Source organism: Talpa europaea, assembly GCF_964194135.1.
Source record: "Talpa europaea genome assembly, chromosome: 3".
Taxonomy (NCBI): domain Eukaryota; kingdom Metazoa; phylum Chordata; class Mammalia; order Eulipotyphla; family Talpidae; genus Talpa; species Talpa europaea.
Genome location: NC_140069.1, coordinates 75,501,939 through 75,519,313, shown reverse-complemented (window position 1 = coordinate 75,519,313; position 17,375 = coordinate 75,501,939). Strand labels below are relative to the sequence as shown.

General features: G+C 38.2%; 1 protein-coding gene across 3 annotated transcripts in view; it reads right to left on the bottom strand.

The window, feature by feature from the left end:
* The window catches only part of VPS41 (VPS41 subunit of HOPS complex), a gene marked incomplete at both ends in the record, with an annotated part of 176,782 nt that overhangs the window by 76,469 nt on the left and 82,938 nt on the right, over positions 1-17,375 (bottom strand). For all 3 annotated transcript variants that reach the window (XM_084230340.1, XM_084230339.1, XM_084230338.1), the window contains one exon: positions 14,959-15,024. In XM_084230340.1, the coding sequence (XP_084086466.1) occupies positions 14,959-15,024 (66 nt within the window). The remainder of the gene's footprint in view (positions 1-14,958; positions 15,025-17,375) is intronic.

The following is a 17,375-nucleotide window of genomic DNA, read 5'->3' as shown; positions in this document are numbered from 1 at the left end:
CACCTAAATTCATCTCTCAAACAGGCTGTAAATGCACCGGGAAAAGAGACCACATTTTATACTTTGCTAGACACACCAAGCATAATAAATATTAGATAATGAGTAGGATTTCCTTGGTCTATGAGTCTTATTCTTTCCTTCAGAGTCCATACATACAATGTGTCTGCTGTAAGAGGAACTATGGGAATTCCCCCAAACCCTTCGGGTATTCAGTCCATCTTTTGTTAATGAAGTCCTGTTTTTGGACTCACTGGAGTCTGCCCTAATCCCAAAAATCTGAAAGAAAGAACTCTATGATAGATTCATACATTCAATACATCCTCACTTGGAGAAAGGGCTCCTTTATACTAATTCCATGTCCCACTCACAAAAACATTGGTCTAATTTTCTTTACTCAACACCGGGAAATATAAATAATGCACAACATATCAAAAGTTTGAGAACTGAGGTTAGTCTTCGCCTACTCAGTTTGGGTCGGTCAGTTCATTTATTTCAGTCAGTTCATTTATTTCATTCCATTCCTTTATTTCAGGGATGCAGATTGACCTTGTATTTGACCTTCACAGTGAGCATGTGAAATGTCTGCATGACTGCAGAAGGCGCTCCCTGTTGCTACAGTGGCCACTTCTCCTGCCGCCGTCTCACACCTGGCCCACTTCTTTTCCTCTCTATTACCAGCCTGGCCCCTTAAAACATTTACTTCTGCCTTCCCTCTCCACTCCACTTTCTTCTTTACGTATGAGTCCTAGTTTTCAATCCATACCTAGTATAAAACGTTAAAGGTCAACTAATTATGGAATCATTCCCGTTACTGTCCTCTAAGCTCTCCAAGTAAAACTATGTTCCACATATAGGATTTGATTTCTAACATTCTGTAGAATGGAGTTTCATATAACAGGATGAAGAACCCAACAATCTGTTCTTTATTTTTTTTTATCCTCATCTATGAGAATTTCAGCAGAAACACATTCCTATGCTAAGGAAAGTCCCGCTTTAGTGATTTAAGAAAAGATACCGTTCCTACAAACATTCTATGCTAATTTAACTACCACAAAAATAGCCGCCTGTATTTCACTGACATTTAATAAAATCCATTTCTTTTTCTTTCAGTCATAAAACTGCCTAGAGACCTACCGAGCACGAATGTTCTACAAAGCATTTTAGAGGGTAAGCCATTGAGTGAACTACCCTTAAAAGCAGCTGGTTAATTTATTTGGTTCATCTTCCACATCCTGTAATATTGAATTGTCATTATCACAATACTGAGAGCAATTTAAGCTCAATGGGAGCTAAGTACATAGAGAGGAAAAACTGTTTCCAAGAGGTCTATTTTTTGTTGGAGAAAGTATTTTAGGGCTTTATTTCCCATAAATCCACATTCTGGCAGTCAGCACTCTCAGTACTTATATTTCAATAGAAGCCCTCACATCCTCAGCAATATACTTTATTCTCCTATGTTTTGTGCTGATAAATCTATCCAGTACTTTCCTAAACTACAGAGTGGCAAGGATGCACACCCCAGAATCTCCCACACATGTGGAGGGATTCCCACAAGGTTGTAATAAAGCAGCCGGTTCTGGAACCATCATACCCATCATTACAGATCACCCACTCTCCCACTGGAAAGGGAGTAGGATTGGTCCCTTTTTAATCATCTTGTGATCTTTCAAGTATATAAATCACTTGACTCCTTCAGGCCTCTTAAACACCAGCAACACTGCTTGCTCTCAGGCGGACAAGACAGGAGGAGACCCTGGGCTGGAGTGTAAGTCCATGGAAAGTCTCAGATACCAGGTGTGTCCCTACAGGAAGGACAGGGGGGCTGGGAGACAATAAAGATTCCACAAAGATAAAGCACTCACTCTGAGATGATCCTGGAGCTCAAGGTCATAAAAGAAATATGGAAAGTAAAACTCGGCAAATTAGAATAAGCCAAATGAGACTGTCTCAGTGATACAGACAAAGGGGGTGATAATGAGGAGGACTCATGACAGAAGGATTTAAAATTCCATTACTATAAAAGTATTAGGAATGACATTTAAAAATTCAAGAAGGCAAGTGAACAAAACAGTAGTGAGCATGGAGAGGACAGGGTGGTGGGTGGCTATAGCAGTTAGGACTTTAGTCTTGACAGAGGTCGGGTGACTGAGAGGACCCCAGTGAAGCAGGTAGTGTCTCTGTCTTGCTTTCTGCTTCAGCTCAGTACCAACATTTAAAACATGATGTTAGCCCTCCCTGGTGATGCAAGGGTTAAGCACCACACTATGAAGCAATCCACAGCCTCTGTAGCACGAGTTCAATCCTCGGCCAGCCAGGGAGAAACGCACATGGCGAGGCAGACCTCTTCTGTCTCGCCTGCTGCAGTGTATTTTGATCAGTCTGCCTGTTCTGTTCCCTACTCTGTCTCTGGTGGATCCTCTCACCTTCCGCCCCCCCCCACATCTCTGGCCTGTACCCCAGGTCTTGTATGCATAAATAAATAAATCTTAAAAAAATAAATAAAATACAATGTTTTTCTCAACACCACCAACGGTTTTACTGTTACCATGAAGAGAGAACGTAAAACAGAGAAAGGAAAAGAGAATTCCCCAATTATAGTATTGCTTCAAATTCAGTGGTCATTTTTTGTACACTTTCCTTTCCCTAAAAGTCATTTAACATGTTTAAAAGCAGGTAAATACAGGCCAACTGATCCAGTGCAGACACCCTCTGTATACAAAGAAGAATTTCCACAGCCTGCTTGGTTAAGTCACTTGATCCCAAGCAATACTGGAGCAAACACAATCCTAGTGCAACAGAGATTTTTGAACAAGTCCTTGAAGTTACCTAATTCTGTGAAAACTATATAGACAGAACAATGCTTTGAAATTTAAAAACACATCACATTGTTACAGCATATGGAAGATTAATAGGCATTTTAGTAACCAAAAAAATCTAAGCTTTGAATTCAATGTGAACCAAAAATGCTAGGCATGAGAAATGCCACTCAGATGCAGTTTCCTTATATTAAAGAACTAGACAAGACAGAGGCCTACCTATCACCTAGCAGCATGTGAGGTGGGCTCCTATTTAAACTGGCAATCTGCAATTTCTGCATCTGCAAACTCAAAATTGCAAATGATTAGAACATTTTATTATTTTATTTTATTATTTTTATTTTTTAAAGATTCATTTATTTATTTGTTTGTTTATTTATACAAGCACTGGGTATAGTCAGAAGAGTGGGAGGGTGAGAGGATTCACCAGAGCCAGAGCGGGGAGCAGAACAGACAGACCGACAAAATACACTGCTGAGGGGAGCAGCGGGCGGTAGGAGAGGCCTGCGCACCATGTGGGACACTCACCCAGCAGCCGGGGATCGAACCGGCACTGCAGAGGCTGCAGGCAGCTTCGCAACCAAGCGCTCAACCGCTGCGCCACCGGGGAGGCCCAATTGGAACATTTTAAAATTAATATTGCCACTAAGAATACAAAAAAACCAAAATACTTCCATCATGGATCCCACAGACTCAGGCTGTTTGTTTATATCAAACACCGTGATGCATTTTTCAGTTTGCAGTTGTCCGAGGATACATTTCCCAGGGTTGGGTTCAAGGTCTGACCCCTTCAGTAGTAGAGGAAAAAACATAAAAGTCACTCACTAGGTGATTACTGTTGAATTAATGATCTGTGGAATGAACAAATATTTCTAATTTTAACTGGATATAATCTCAGTCACAGGTGACTGGAGGGAGATCTTTGCATAGTGAGTGTATGAAGAAGAAATGCAAACTACCAAGTGTTGACTAACAGAAAGAATCACTTGAACACATAGGCATAGATACAAGCACTTCACATAAAACTCAAAGCAAAGCAAAAGGCGAGAAAGAAAAATAAAGATCAAGACACTATTCACAGAAACCAAGTCAAAATGAACTGCCTTTAACTGGGCAAGCTCGTCAGTCCTTGCCCCGTAGCTAGTTCACCGGCATGACTGCCAGTTTGGGGGCAGACACACACCCACATAGCGTATATTCGTCCTCTTTTTATACACTTCAGTGTCTACTTGAAAGTCTCATTATGACTCCTATATAATGCCTCCCTGGGAACAAGAATAATTATTCCAGGTTTAGCCAAAATTGGAGAAAAGGCTGCAGGCTATTCAGTAAGCAGCAATAATTTGTGCTCCAACTGACAATAAATATCAAATGGACAGTCTTCATTGTTCTGACTTCTATGGTAATATTAAAAGCTGCCCCGAGCAAAGAACACAATCAGACAAATCACAAAGGAAGATATATAAGTGGCCAGTAAATAAAAATCTTCAAAATCGCTAATAATTCAAAGAAGTAACAAAATAGAGCAATGGAATATCTTTCTTTGTGTATCAACTGGCAAAGAGGATGTGGTAAAACAGGTCTACTCACTGGTAAACTGGTATGTTTTCTGATACTGGTATATTTTCTGATACTACTGTACTTGACAGTAGTATCAAAAGCCTAAAAATAATGATAAACTTTGACCTAGGAATCCCCAATCCTAGGCATTAGTGCTAGGAAAACATTCAGAAGTATAATCAAAAGTTCATGTTCAAAGATTTTCAGCTTCTCACAGCATGATTTATGATAACCAAAAACTGGATACAACCTAGAGGTCCAATAACTGGATAATTATTTAGAAAATTAAACACATCCAGAGGTTGGAATATTATACAAAGAAATATGTGATATTCAGGAATATTTGTGTTAAAAATAGATTTCAAAAGTAAGGAATTTCACATGATTCACAACGTTAGGTTAAAAAGATGCAGAAACAGTTGAGGACTACTTAATTTTTTTTAATTAATGCTTTGTAATTATTATAAAAGTAATGTAAGTTTACTACAAAAGAGAGGAAAATAAAAGGCACCTGAAGACCAGATAAAACACTCATGTTACCCAGATGTTGCTAACAATGTTATTGTTAATAATTTGGTATGTAGCCTTCCATGAATATTGTTACATGTAATTCTACAAACAACAACAAAAAAATCAGACCATCTATATTTTTTCCTAAAGTACCTAAATAGACACAACCGAGCAAATGTGGGGTATTTTACTTGTTTTAAATGAGAAAGAAAAGCTGACAAGCAGGAGCTGGCCAGGCACTCACAATTGGGCCTTGGTATTCCCTGCGTGTATATCAACAATTTCACAGAACACCAACATCAGACAAGGTTGTGACCATGAAGGATCAGGACAAAAACAAGACTACTGCATAATCATGTGTGAATGCAGAAAAAATGAGAACATTTTCCAAGCCACATCAATGACTAAACACCCCCCACCCAGCTAACATGAGAGACTGCTGCTTCTCTACCATTTATGTATTTAGCCTTGATCGGGTCTTTCTTCCTTCTAGAGAAGATTTATCAAGATACCCAATGGTAGAATTACTCTTGCTTCCTGACAGTATCCAATCTAGAGCAAAACCCTTTTCCTTAAATCCTCCCCAAATCACCTCTCACCAGTTCAAGCTCCATAATACCCTCTTTCTCACTTAGCATAGTATGTTCCTGGTGATCCGTGACTGCAGGACACTTAACACAGCTCATTCACCATTGGTAAACATTCAATTTGCCCTAGTTATCGCTGGCACAAATATCAAAGAGGAATGTGACCTGAAAGTGAACTAGAAAATTAAAAGGAAACAAACAATGGGGGCAGTGGGGGAAGATCCAAGATGCTTTAAGACAAATAAAGGATTGTAAAATGACCCCATGGTTGGACACACACACACACACACAACCACACACACTTTTCCTAAGAGCTGGAATATTTATTTTCCTAGCAATCACTGATCTGATTGATTAATGTGCTTACTGACTGCTTTTCACCAATATCAATTTAACTGCCTGCTTTTGGAAATGTCCTACCATTCCTGAAATTTGGCTGCTATGTCTCCACAGCACTGAATGTGAATCCAGACACAAAGCTGTCCTCAAGAATGCAGATACAAGGCATTATACTGTGAAATGACTGTGAATTTAGTTTGTACTAGTGATGCTAACGTAAACTATGTGTGAAAGTGACTTCTTGCTTTATAGTCTTATGGTAAAAAAAAAAAAAAGGGTAAAAATCTTTCAGTGGTAATGACAGTATTTAACACAGCCCTGGGTGGGGATGGGGAGGTAGTGAGGGAGGGAGAGAAGAGAGAGAGCTTGTGTGTGAGAGCCTCCCAGTGTAAATGGCAGCCAACTGGTACTGCATTCCACCAGGAAACATGATGAGCATTCTGAACTTGGCAATGATTCCTTCAGACATTAACTATTCAAAACACTTAATAATCACAGCGCTCTCAATATGCAAAGGAAGATATTTTCAAAGGATAGTCTGATTGCTCAAGGAAGACAGATGGTAGGTTTAACATCAGAATTCAGGGGTGGGGGTGGGGAAATTGAAAACAAGATGCAAATATTACATATGGAAAAGTTAGTAGAACTTATTAAAGAAAAAACTTCTCAACAGGCTTTTGAAGGATATGAAACAAGGATGACTGAAGAAAAATGAAGTTGCCAGGGATCCACCTCAGACTTTGAGAGTCCTCCATATTGACAAAAAAGAAGCAATTAATGTTTGAGGCAAATAAAACTTAATTTTGAAAGAAATGGAGAATGCCTGCTTTTGAGGCTGAAAATGATTTTTATTTGAAGCCCCAGATTTCTATTCTTAGTCTCAGTTTAGCATTAATAGAAAAATCCATCAAAATATACTTTTATAATACAGCTATTTTAAAACTGTATTACCACATCTAAAGAACAAAGTTTGCAAAGGTTGCATTTGCGTTTTACTTACTATTAATCGGTAACTTTTTAATCAATTTTGGTATGTTTATAACATGAAATGAAGTTCCAGGAATGGAAATATAATTTATAACAACAGTACCTGAAAGAAATCAAGCTATTATTTACAATGGTTCAACAGGCAACCATTATGATGTAAATCAAGAAGATGTCCATGGAGTAATGTACAAGGAAAGTCTACATGTAGAACACTGCCTCAGACTACATATCTGACCACCTGCAGAAATATCACCCTGAGATCCACTGGACAGCAGCCTGAGAGGGGTATCTAATGTCAAATCCCTTTGACTCCAAACACCTTAGTTCCAATCTGACCAGAGAAGAGCAAGCACTTAGGAAGTATACCTCACCATGTCATGGTTAGTGGTCACAGTAGTTTACTGGGATGTCTGGATTTTAAAAGATTTGCATTACAAAAAGCTGCTCTACTAAATCCTCTTCCAAAAAGGATTTAAAATGCCATTTATTGTTTGCAAATCATCCCTGGAAACTTACAGAAGTTGCTTGATGTTATCAACTCTGCCTTACAGTAGAATTTGCCAGGACTCTTCAGCCTAAATAGTGAAGTACTTACACTCATTTCATTCAAGCAGCATCTTTTCCTCGTTTGCTGACTGACATTTTTTAGCTTACAAAGCGACCAGTCCCAGTGGTCAGGTCTGCTCATTCTATCCCAACACAACACCAAACAGCTGACTGTCTAGTTTCTAAAAATAAACTATTCTGCAAACAGCACTGTGACAATTTAGTAATTTGTCAAAGTAGTGGAACCAGTTATTATGAAGTGCATTTCGAGTTCAAAGGTAAAGGCCATAGGAAGCTAAAATTTACCTGCTGACAGAGAAAGTTGAGCAATTAAAAAAAAAATCTAGAAAAGACTGCTTGGCAGACTTATTTCCAAAATAGAAACTTCATTGCTATGCTCATGTGTTAGAATTTGTGATACTCAAGAGGTTATACTTAAAAAAAGAAAAATTCAATGGTTCACATGTTGAAAGCTCTCTCAATGGCACCTTTAAAGAATGTGCTTTCTTTCTTTTTTTTTTTTTAACATGGAAACAAAACAGAATTTAGAATAAGCTTTTTATGCTCGTGTGCCAAGCAGTAGAGTCCATAAATCCAGCTATGGCATTCAACTACTAAGAACTTACCTTGAAAACCTAAAATAAAAATTTATGCCAGACAGAACTATAACCTCCTCTTCCTAGACCCTGGTGGGTAAGGAGCTATCTCCAAAGACCTAAGAAGCTAGAACCATAAAAAATATCAACAAATGTGTCAAACTACTGTCTCGGGACTTTTCTGCTAAGATGCTGTTTTGCAAGGCTATCCTGAAGTGGGTTCTAATTATTTTTTGAAACTGTTTATTCAGGAATCAAAAATTTTATTTATTTTTCAAAGGTTTATTTATTCATGCATATAAGAACTGGGTTATAAGCCAGAGGTACAGGGGGTGAGAGAATTCACCAGAGAGAGTGGGGAGCAGAACAGGGAGATCCACTGAAACACACTGCTGAGAGGAGTAGTGGGTGAGGCAGGAGAAGTCTGCTGTGCCATGTGGGTTGCTCCCTGGCTAGCCTGGGATAGAACTCGTGCTGCAGTGGCTGGTGACAGATTGATAGTGCTGTCTTTAACCCATGAGCCACCAGGGAGGTCCCAGGAATCAAAAATTTTAATATAATCAAAACAACTAAAATATTAGAGATCTCTTTCAATATTCTTATAAAATGACATCATCAGTATCTCATTGTAGGTCTTCTATTTTTCCTATTTTGCTTCTCTAATCTCTAGTCATTTGAACCTTTCATCACAGAATTTGGCATATAATTCCAAGATTCACTGAGGTATTAGACTAAGGAAGATGAGTATTTTTAAGGATTAAGAATGTCTTTTTTCCGCCATATACCTCTATCTGGCTAGCCTTTGCTCTAATTTTTTTAAGATTAAATTATTTTTTAATGGCAGAAGGTCATAACCCCTCAGTTATATGATATCTGTCTCTACTCTCTTTTCCCCTTGTATGAGCTGCCATCTGCTCAGAGAGGTTTTGATATCTATAATTTATGATTACTACAAGGCTATCATCATTTCCTAGATATTGAACTCTTCAAACTTGTGCTGCTTAGTTTACAGTACTAGTTGAAAATTCACTTGCAATGATCAGAGTTGCTATTTGGGCCAATATAGTTTTTGCTTTTCTCATTTTTCAAAGGCATAAAATGTCATAGCTTGGTTATATAAAAAAAGCTGCTCCACCTAAAAATTTGCAGTTTCAAAATGAGTATAATAATCAATGGTACCCCTTTTTGAATGTCACTTTGTAATAAATTTTTTTTAGTTTTTAAAATCAAAGATATATTTCATAATGAAATGAGGAATATTTCCTGAGATATCTTCAACCAATCTAAAAACACACTAAATGCCAAGAGTATGCAATATAAGATATCTTTAAAAGTACATCCCATACATATACAAAAAAGGTGAAATCTCTCCAGAGAGTTGTACAAATCATACCAAACTAGGGCATATTTTAGAATTACCTACTTATTTAATTATATAAAAAGAGGCCATTATAGTTTCTTGAATAAAACTACTTCTTACTATTTACTAACTATAAATTTACTTAATAAACTATGGTGGATCTAAGAAATCAATCAATAGTTTGTATGTTACAAACACACACAAATTATACATTTTCATACCAATGTTTCTTAAACTTCTACCATAAGTAGGAGAAATGATAAGGGCCTTTTAAAGGGAAAGAACTCAAAATCAAGATGCTTTAAGAGAAGTTAATTTATTTTGTCATTCCACAAGTAATTACAGCAAAAATTGTGGTTTTAGAAACTAAATGGGGTAGTGACATAAGGATAGCTAGATTAATGGAACTGGAAGTCCAGAAGTAAGTCCTAACATTTATGGTTAACTGATTTTTGATAAAGGGGTCAAGATAACAGAGAAAGTCCTGGGTCAACTATGGAAAAGAATGAATACCCACATGCAACCTGTTCTTATACCATACACAACATTAATTCAAAGTAGATTCCAGATCTAAATTTAAGAGTTAAAGCTGTAAAACTCTTAGAAGAAAACACAGGTATTAATTTTCATGACCTTGGATTAGACAAATCCTTAGGTAAAACACCAAAAGGAATAGCATTAAAAAAAGGTTAAGTGAGACTAACTGATCAAAATGAAGAACTTTGTATACTTCAAAGAACATCATCAATAAAGACAACTCATACAATGTGCAATAATATTTTCAAATCATATATTGATATGACACATGTATCAAGAATATACAAAGAAATTTTACAATAGTAAAAAAAAAAGACAAACCAAACCCCAAATGAACAAAGTTTTAACAGACACTCCTCCAAAGAAGATATGCAAATTTTCAATAAGCACATGAAAATTTGCTCAGCATCACTAATAATTAGGGAGATAAAAGTCAAAACAACAAGATACCACTTGATATCCACCAGATGTTTATAATCAAAGAGACAGATAAAAATCAATGCTAGTAAGAATGTGAAGAAGTTTAAATGCTCTTATTTGCTAATGAGAATAATAATGAGGGTGCAATCCCTTTGGGAAATAGTTTGAAAATTCCTCTAAGTGTTCCACCATAGAGATACCATATGATCCGCTAAGATTAAAATTCCACACCAAAGAAAAATAAAAACACATGGCCACATAAAAAATTGTAAACAAATGTTCACAGTAACAGTATTCACAATAGTCAAATGGTAGAAAAAAATCCAGTCTCAATCAACTGATTAATAGCTAAATAAAATGACATATCCATACAATGAAATATAACATATAAACAATGAAATATAACTTGGCCAGAGAAAGGGATAAAATATTGATGTGTGCTATATCACCAAGGTCTTGAAGAAACAAATGGAAGTCAGACACAAAGACCACATACTGTATGATTCCATTTATATCAAATATCCAGAATTTATATGAAGTATCCAAAAATAGGCAAAATGTATAGAGAAATGAAGTTGATTAGGAGCTGCCTAAGGTTGGGAAGGGGAGAAAGAAGATAGGAATTAGTGCTATTATGTCTAAGGTTTCTTTAGGGGAGGACAAAAAGTTCTAATATCAAATTATAGTGATGGTTACATGATTGTGTAAATATACTAAAAACGATCAAACTGCCCCCTTTAAAATGTAAACTTCATGGTTGCAAAATATATATCAAAGCTATTAAAACCTAAAAGAGAGACATCACTTATATTGACGTGTAATCAAATAAATGTTCATTTAAAATATCACACACATACTTGTTATCAAACCCCTTATAGTAACCTTTATTAGAAAATATGCTAACCCTCCAGTGTGTGTTTTCTTTTAAATTACTTTAACCCAGAAACTTAAACTTAATAATATAATTTTTAAAGTTTTTCACCAGAAGACCTGAACTATCTGTATTTTATACACATATCACTAAACATCTTTTTAGTTTTGTTGTTGCTTAGAAAGAAATGTACAGATGCACTTCTGGAGAACTGAATAGGAAAAAAAGGAGGAACCACAGTGGTCTGTCTCTCAGGACATTTAACATTGGACTTGTCAAGAAGTCAGTGATAACCAATGGGATGAACTAGATTCCCAATGTCCTTGCCTAGCTTGAATTTGGTAAATTCTATTTTTTTTTAGATTTATTTATTTATGATTATAAGAGCTGGGATATAGGCCAGAGGTGTGGGAGGTGAGAGGATTCACAAGAGACAGAGGCGGGGAACAGTACAGGCAGACAGACCGAGGTACACTGCTGAGGGGAGCAGTCAGGAGAGGTCTGCTGCACCATGTGGATAGCTCCCTGGCCGGAGATTGAACTCGTGCTGGAGAGGCTGTAGACAGCTTCATAGCACTGCGTTCAACCCCTTGCGCCACCAGGGAGGCCCAATTCTACTTTTTTTACTGCTTATCAAAACATCTACCTGCACATAAATTCCAACTTCTTCCTACTGGACTATTCTTCAAACAAAGCTCATGTATCTACTCAACAAGCTTTGAGTAGATAGCTACATTCACAATGTCTGTCCTATAGATGCCTGTACTGATTCAACTATTAAGTAGAAGGACAAGGAGTATGTTACTGACACAGTAACAAAGGAGTCCTGTAGCAAACAACTGTGGCAAACTTGAAGAGACATTGGCATCCCTCACAGGAGAAAAAACCAAAAAAATCATTAAATCCCATAAACAGAAATTTTTCAGTTCATAGACTAATTATTAAGTTATAGACTAATTATTTTTTTAAAGATTTATTCATTTATTTATACAAGAACCGGGGTACAGGTCAGATGCGCGGGAGGGTGAGAGGATTCACCAGAGACAGAGTGGGGAACAGAACAGGCAGACTGAAGAAATACACTGCTGAGGGGAGCAGTGGGTGAGATAGGAGAGGTCTGCCGTGCCATGTGGGACCTTCACCAGTGGGCCGGGATTGAACCCGCGCTGCAGAGGCTGCAGACAGCTTCACAGGGCTGCACTCAACTGCCTGCACCACTAGGGGAGGCCCTATAGACTAATTATTAAGAACAGGCACCAACAGAGAAAAAAATCTGACCTTCAGAATTTGAGTCCTACCACTCGGCCATCACATTTTATATAATCTCTAACATGATCTTTCATATCAATACCTTCAAGAAATAGGGCACAATGACAAAACCTTTAACCCCTGAATATGGAAACTGGAACTCAAAACCGCATCCTATACTAGGGAAATACTTAAACCAAAGTAATTTATCAACATTTCAAGATAATGATATTTTATGAGGGATTGTTATTAAGAAGGCAGAAGACATCTTAGAAGCTGATTTTCCCATCTAGTCTACAGATGTCTGCAATCCCATGCAAAACCTAGACCAAAAACTTCTATGCAAGAAATGTTCTGCAACAGAACCACAAAAATTAAATTCTTTAACTTTTGAACTGTGAGATAATAAAGGTTTGCTGTTTTGAGTCACCGACAAAACCATAATAGTTCAGCATACTTATCTCCAGTAACTTTAAAAAAATGGATAGGTTTAAGTTACAGCTAAGTTGATTTGTACTATATCTCACATTAAATTTCCTAATTAGAAAAACAATAAAGAATTATTTTAACATGAGCAATTTAAGACTAATTTTTTTTCTGAGGTCAGCAAAGACAAGTAAGGTATTTATATTTTTCAAAGGTAAATCAGCTAAAGATATGTCAGAAAAGGTTACATTAAATTGGTAATTTCAACTCCACAGATATGTTTTTTATGTAAGGTTAAAGAGACTAGAACCCAGGTGTAACTGTGAGCTATGGGGAGATGCAGAGGTGGGGTGCGGGAGAAGAAGCTGGCTTTCAACCAGAAAACAGGCTGGTGCAGTCTTGGCTTTGTGCTGTGGAATGGAATCGGGATACACAAGGCCTGCCATTGTGTGAAGTGAGCTAAATCCAGTGCTTGAGAAATACTATGTAAGGCAATGAATGACCAGTGTGCTTTCCTGCCATGCCCGTCCATGACTCAGCAGACCAAGGGAAAACAACACATGACTCATAAAACATTCAAAACCATTTGGTAACTGAGTATCATAGCAGACCTTCCATTAGCAATACAATGCTACAGAGAAGACCAGCTCCTTTTCACTGAGCTCCAAGCAGAATATGAAATAATATTCAGAGTTTCAATATAGTGACAGCGTTGGTTATAAAAAGTGGTTTAAAAAATATCACTGGTTAATAAAAATTAACCTGAAAATTCCAACAGCAGATTCTTTAATTTTAGAATTTACTGTATCTATAAGCAAACATGTAAATGTACAACATGAATATTTTACTCTCTTATTTTTCAAATAGCAGTAAGATAGTAAAATATGCAGGAACATGTCACTAATAAATAGCTAGCATTGTTTTAAAACTTTATCAAGGCCTGCAAGAGGTTTTCCATAAGGGGAAAAGCAACTGTTTAATTGTTGTTCTGTTATTTTTATTTATTTATTTGTTTGTTTATTTGTTCATTCATTCATTCATTCATTCATTCATTCATTTATTTATTTTGTGGGACCCTTGCCGGTGGCCAGGGAACGAACCGGCGATGCCTAGGCTGCAGGGCAGCCTTGCAGCCCAGCGCTCAACCGCTGTGCCACCGGGAGGCACAGGGAGGCCCTGTTATTTTTAAATGCTACTTCTCTTTTGTGACAAGAACAATATTTCAAAGTGCTTTGCCTCTTGCCCTATATCTAACACACTTTTTTTTTTTTAATAGAGGCATGTTTTATTTATTTGTTTGTTTGTTTGTTTGTTTTTTGTTTATACAAGCACTGGGTACAGTCTGAAGCGCGGGAGGGTGAGAGAATTCACCAGAGCCAGAGCGGGGAGCAGAGCAGGCAGAAGGACCGGAGTACACTGCTGAGGGGAGCAACGGGCGGCAGGAGAGGTCTGCGTGCCATGTGGGACCCTCCTCCGGTGGCCGGGGAGCAGCCGGGGATCGAACCGGAGCTGCAGAGGCTGCAGGCAGCTTCGCAAACCAGCGCTCAAGCGCTGCGCCACTGGGGAGGCCCTAACACTCTTTTTTTTATAAAGTTTTTTTTTTTTATTTTTTATTTATACAATAGTTGGGGTATAGGCCGAGGCGTGGGAGGGTGAGAGGATTCACCAGAGACAGAGTGGGGAGCAGAACAAGCAGACAGACTGAAAGCACTGTTGAGGGGAGCAGCAGGTGCGTGATAGGAGAGGTCTGCCGCGCCATGTGGGAATCTCTGGTTGGCCGGGAATCAAACCCGCACTACAGAGGCTGAGGACAGTTTTACAGTGCTACACTCAACCCGCTGCACCACCGGGGTGGCCCCATATATCTAACATACTCTTAAAATATCTGATAATTCAAAGAAAAGCCAGAGAGAGAAGCATGGAGGTCATAAGAAAATACAAGAAATAAGGAGTCATATGCTTAGAGCCCTAAAATGGACAGTGTAGGAAGAGGAGCTGCCCCATCAGAGATAATGGGCCAACAAGCAATTTCATGTTCTTTACATGTTCTTTCTCTTTTCTCCTAATGATCAGGTATTAAAAATATTAAGGATAAATTAAAAAGCAAAGAGACCCCCCCTTAAATTAAGGCTTCATACAGACACACAGGGTTTACCTTCTTCCCTCCGGTCACAAACTGCTTGCAGCTGGATCTCACAAAATGAGGGTGCACAGCCACGATCTACAAGGAAACAAGGACAGATGACACTAGTTTAAGATTCAGGTTAACGTACAGAATGAAAAACCTTTGTACATCACAGGCAACATGATCTAAAAACTATTCTGCCATCTTAGTGGGATCTATTCAGGTAATATTCTACACCGAACCAAGGACATATGAGTTTTGCTCTTGTGTGAAAAGAAAAGATAACTTCTATTAAGGCAGGTCAAAGCTAAAAGATGAAAATGAGTTAGTTGTAGTTTCTGGCTGAGTGGGGTCCTTTTGATGGGAACCCTCGTTGTGGGCATCCCCTCCTTAGAGACAGAAAGGGAGGTCAAACAAGACATTAAGATGTCACAAATGTTTGTAAGTGAATACAAAATTCGCAGAAGCAGCCGAGAGAAAGATGCCATCTTCCAGTGACTGAGAGCACCAAGGAGAACAGGCAGGGCTATGCGGCTTCACAGACATGCCAGTGGGAAAGAGAACAGAGCTGTAGGACCCAGGAGTTAAAGGGCTAACCTGAAGGACCTCCCCTTTTATCTATAGCTTCAGTTCTTAGTCCTTTGGTTATCTTTACTTTCCACTCAATCTCCTCCCAGCCCGCATACCTGTTTCTCCCAAGGTTGCTCCACCTTCATTGTTGTTTACTTCATTTATTGTTTACTTCACGGAAGGCCTAATGGCTCCACTCAGTGCAAGCCCATCTTTGGGGCTCCCCTTCCGTGATTGTAAGTCTGCATATGCTGTTTCCTTATTTTTTAATCTACAAATCCATGTAATCATTCACTAATATATATCTTTTCTAGCCTGACACACTGGATGCTTCTAGGAATTTAAAAAAAAATAATAATTAAGCCCATAAACCTACACCTAACTACATATTACATTCTTACTGATTAACCAATACATTTCCATTCTCTCAAGGGACATGCCAATTTTAGGGATTTAAGCATATGATTCCTTGTTTCTTTAAACATCTTCCATCCCAAATTCGACTTTCTTGCCTTCACTTTCTTCAACCACCCTAGATACCAACATCAAATCATATATACGTTCTGTTGCTATAATACACTTTAAAAATCTTTCTTAAGAGCCTAACTCTCTTATAATGTTTAACTCTAGAGAGCAGTGTTATTCTGGAGCATCACTGATGTGCCTATGTCACATGACCTTTCTCCTTCCAGCTCTTCTGCTTTTCACTGCTGTTCCCAACTTAGCAATTGCTGGGCTCGGTCTCACAGGCACAGGCTGTGTGACTCTTCTAAGGTCATTTTCCCTGTCAGACTGATTCCATCCCTTAGCACCTCTCCACCAATTATTCCCTTTCATTTTCCATTTTCCCCTCCCCTACTGACTCTTTACCATCAACCAAAACAAGTCCTGAAGAAATCTCCAGACACTGCCATCTCTCTGTCTCCCACAGGCTCTCCCTTCCTCATTACCAAATATCTTGAAAGAAAAGTCTACATTGTTGTTTCTAACACCTCATTCTCCAGCTGACTTCTTGGTCAGATGAGCCTGGTGCTTTTGAAACCTGTCCTCACTGAGGCTGCCAGGGCCTTCATAATTATCCAATAAAATAACTTCTTTCAGTCCTTGTCCCATGTAATCTCCACATTGTTTTTGGATTACCTCCCTCCCTTGCCCAGACACTACACTTTTAGAACCCCTGCAGTCCCTTTATCTGGTTCTTCTTAGATCCCTTGCTGCATTTTATTCCACTGCCTGAATCTTTAAATTGGTGCTCCAAAATTTCAGCATCAATCTTCTCTCTTTAGCTTTAATGGAGTATCTTTTGAAATGACTTTTCCTTACTTCACTCAGTTGTGAACTTTGTGTTTTTGGAGCCACTGTCCACCCTTAAGTCCATACTCATGTTTCCAAAACCTCTATTACATTTCCACCAGATGTACTACAGTCATCTAACTCAAGACCAAATGAGCAACATCCATACTCAAACCATCACCTTTGCAATTGGTGGCATTCCAAAACACCTTTATGACCAAAGCAAGAACCTGGATTTACCCTCTGCTCGTCCACTTTTTATCACCCTCATGCAAGTTATTATTAAGGCTTGTTAAGTCTATTTCACAAAGGTCTTCCAAAATCATTTCCTCTATTCCATCTTGAATACTCTTTTTTTTTTTAATCGAGAGTCTGTAATGTCTGCCAAGAGTACTGCATTAGCCTTCTCAATTATCTCTTATTCCCACTTTCTTGCTTAAATTACTCTCCATTTTGGCAGATTTGGCTTTCTAAAACACACCTCAGGTTCTACATCTTCTTCACCTGTTAATCAATGACAGTTTGAATACACAAGCCAAAAATGGAATAACCCCCTCTTTCCTTTAACAACTAATAGTCACTTT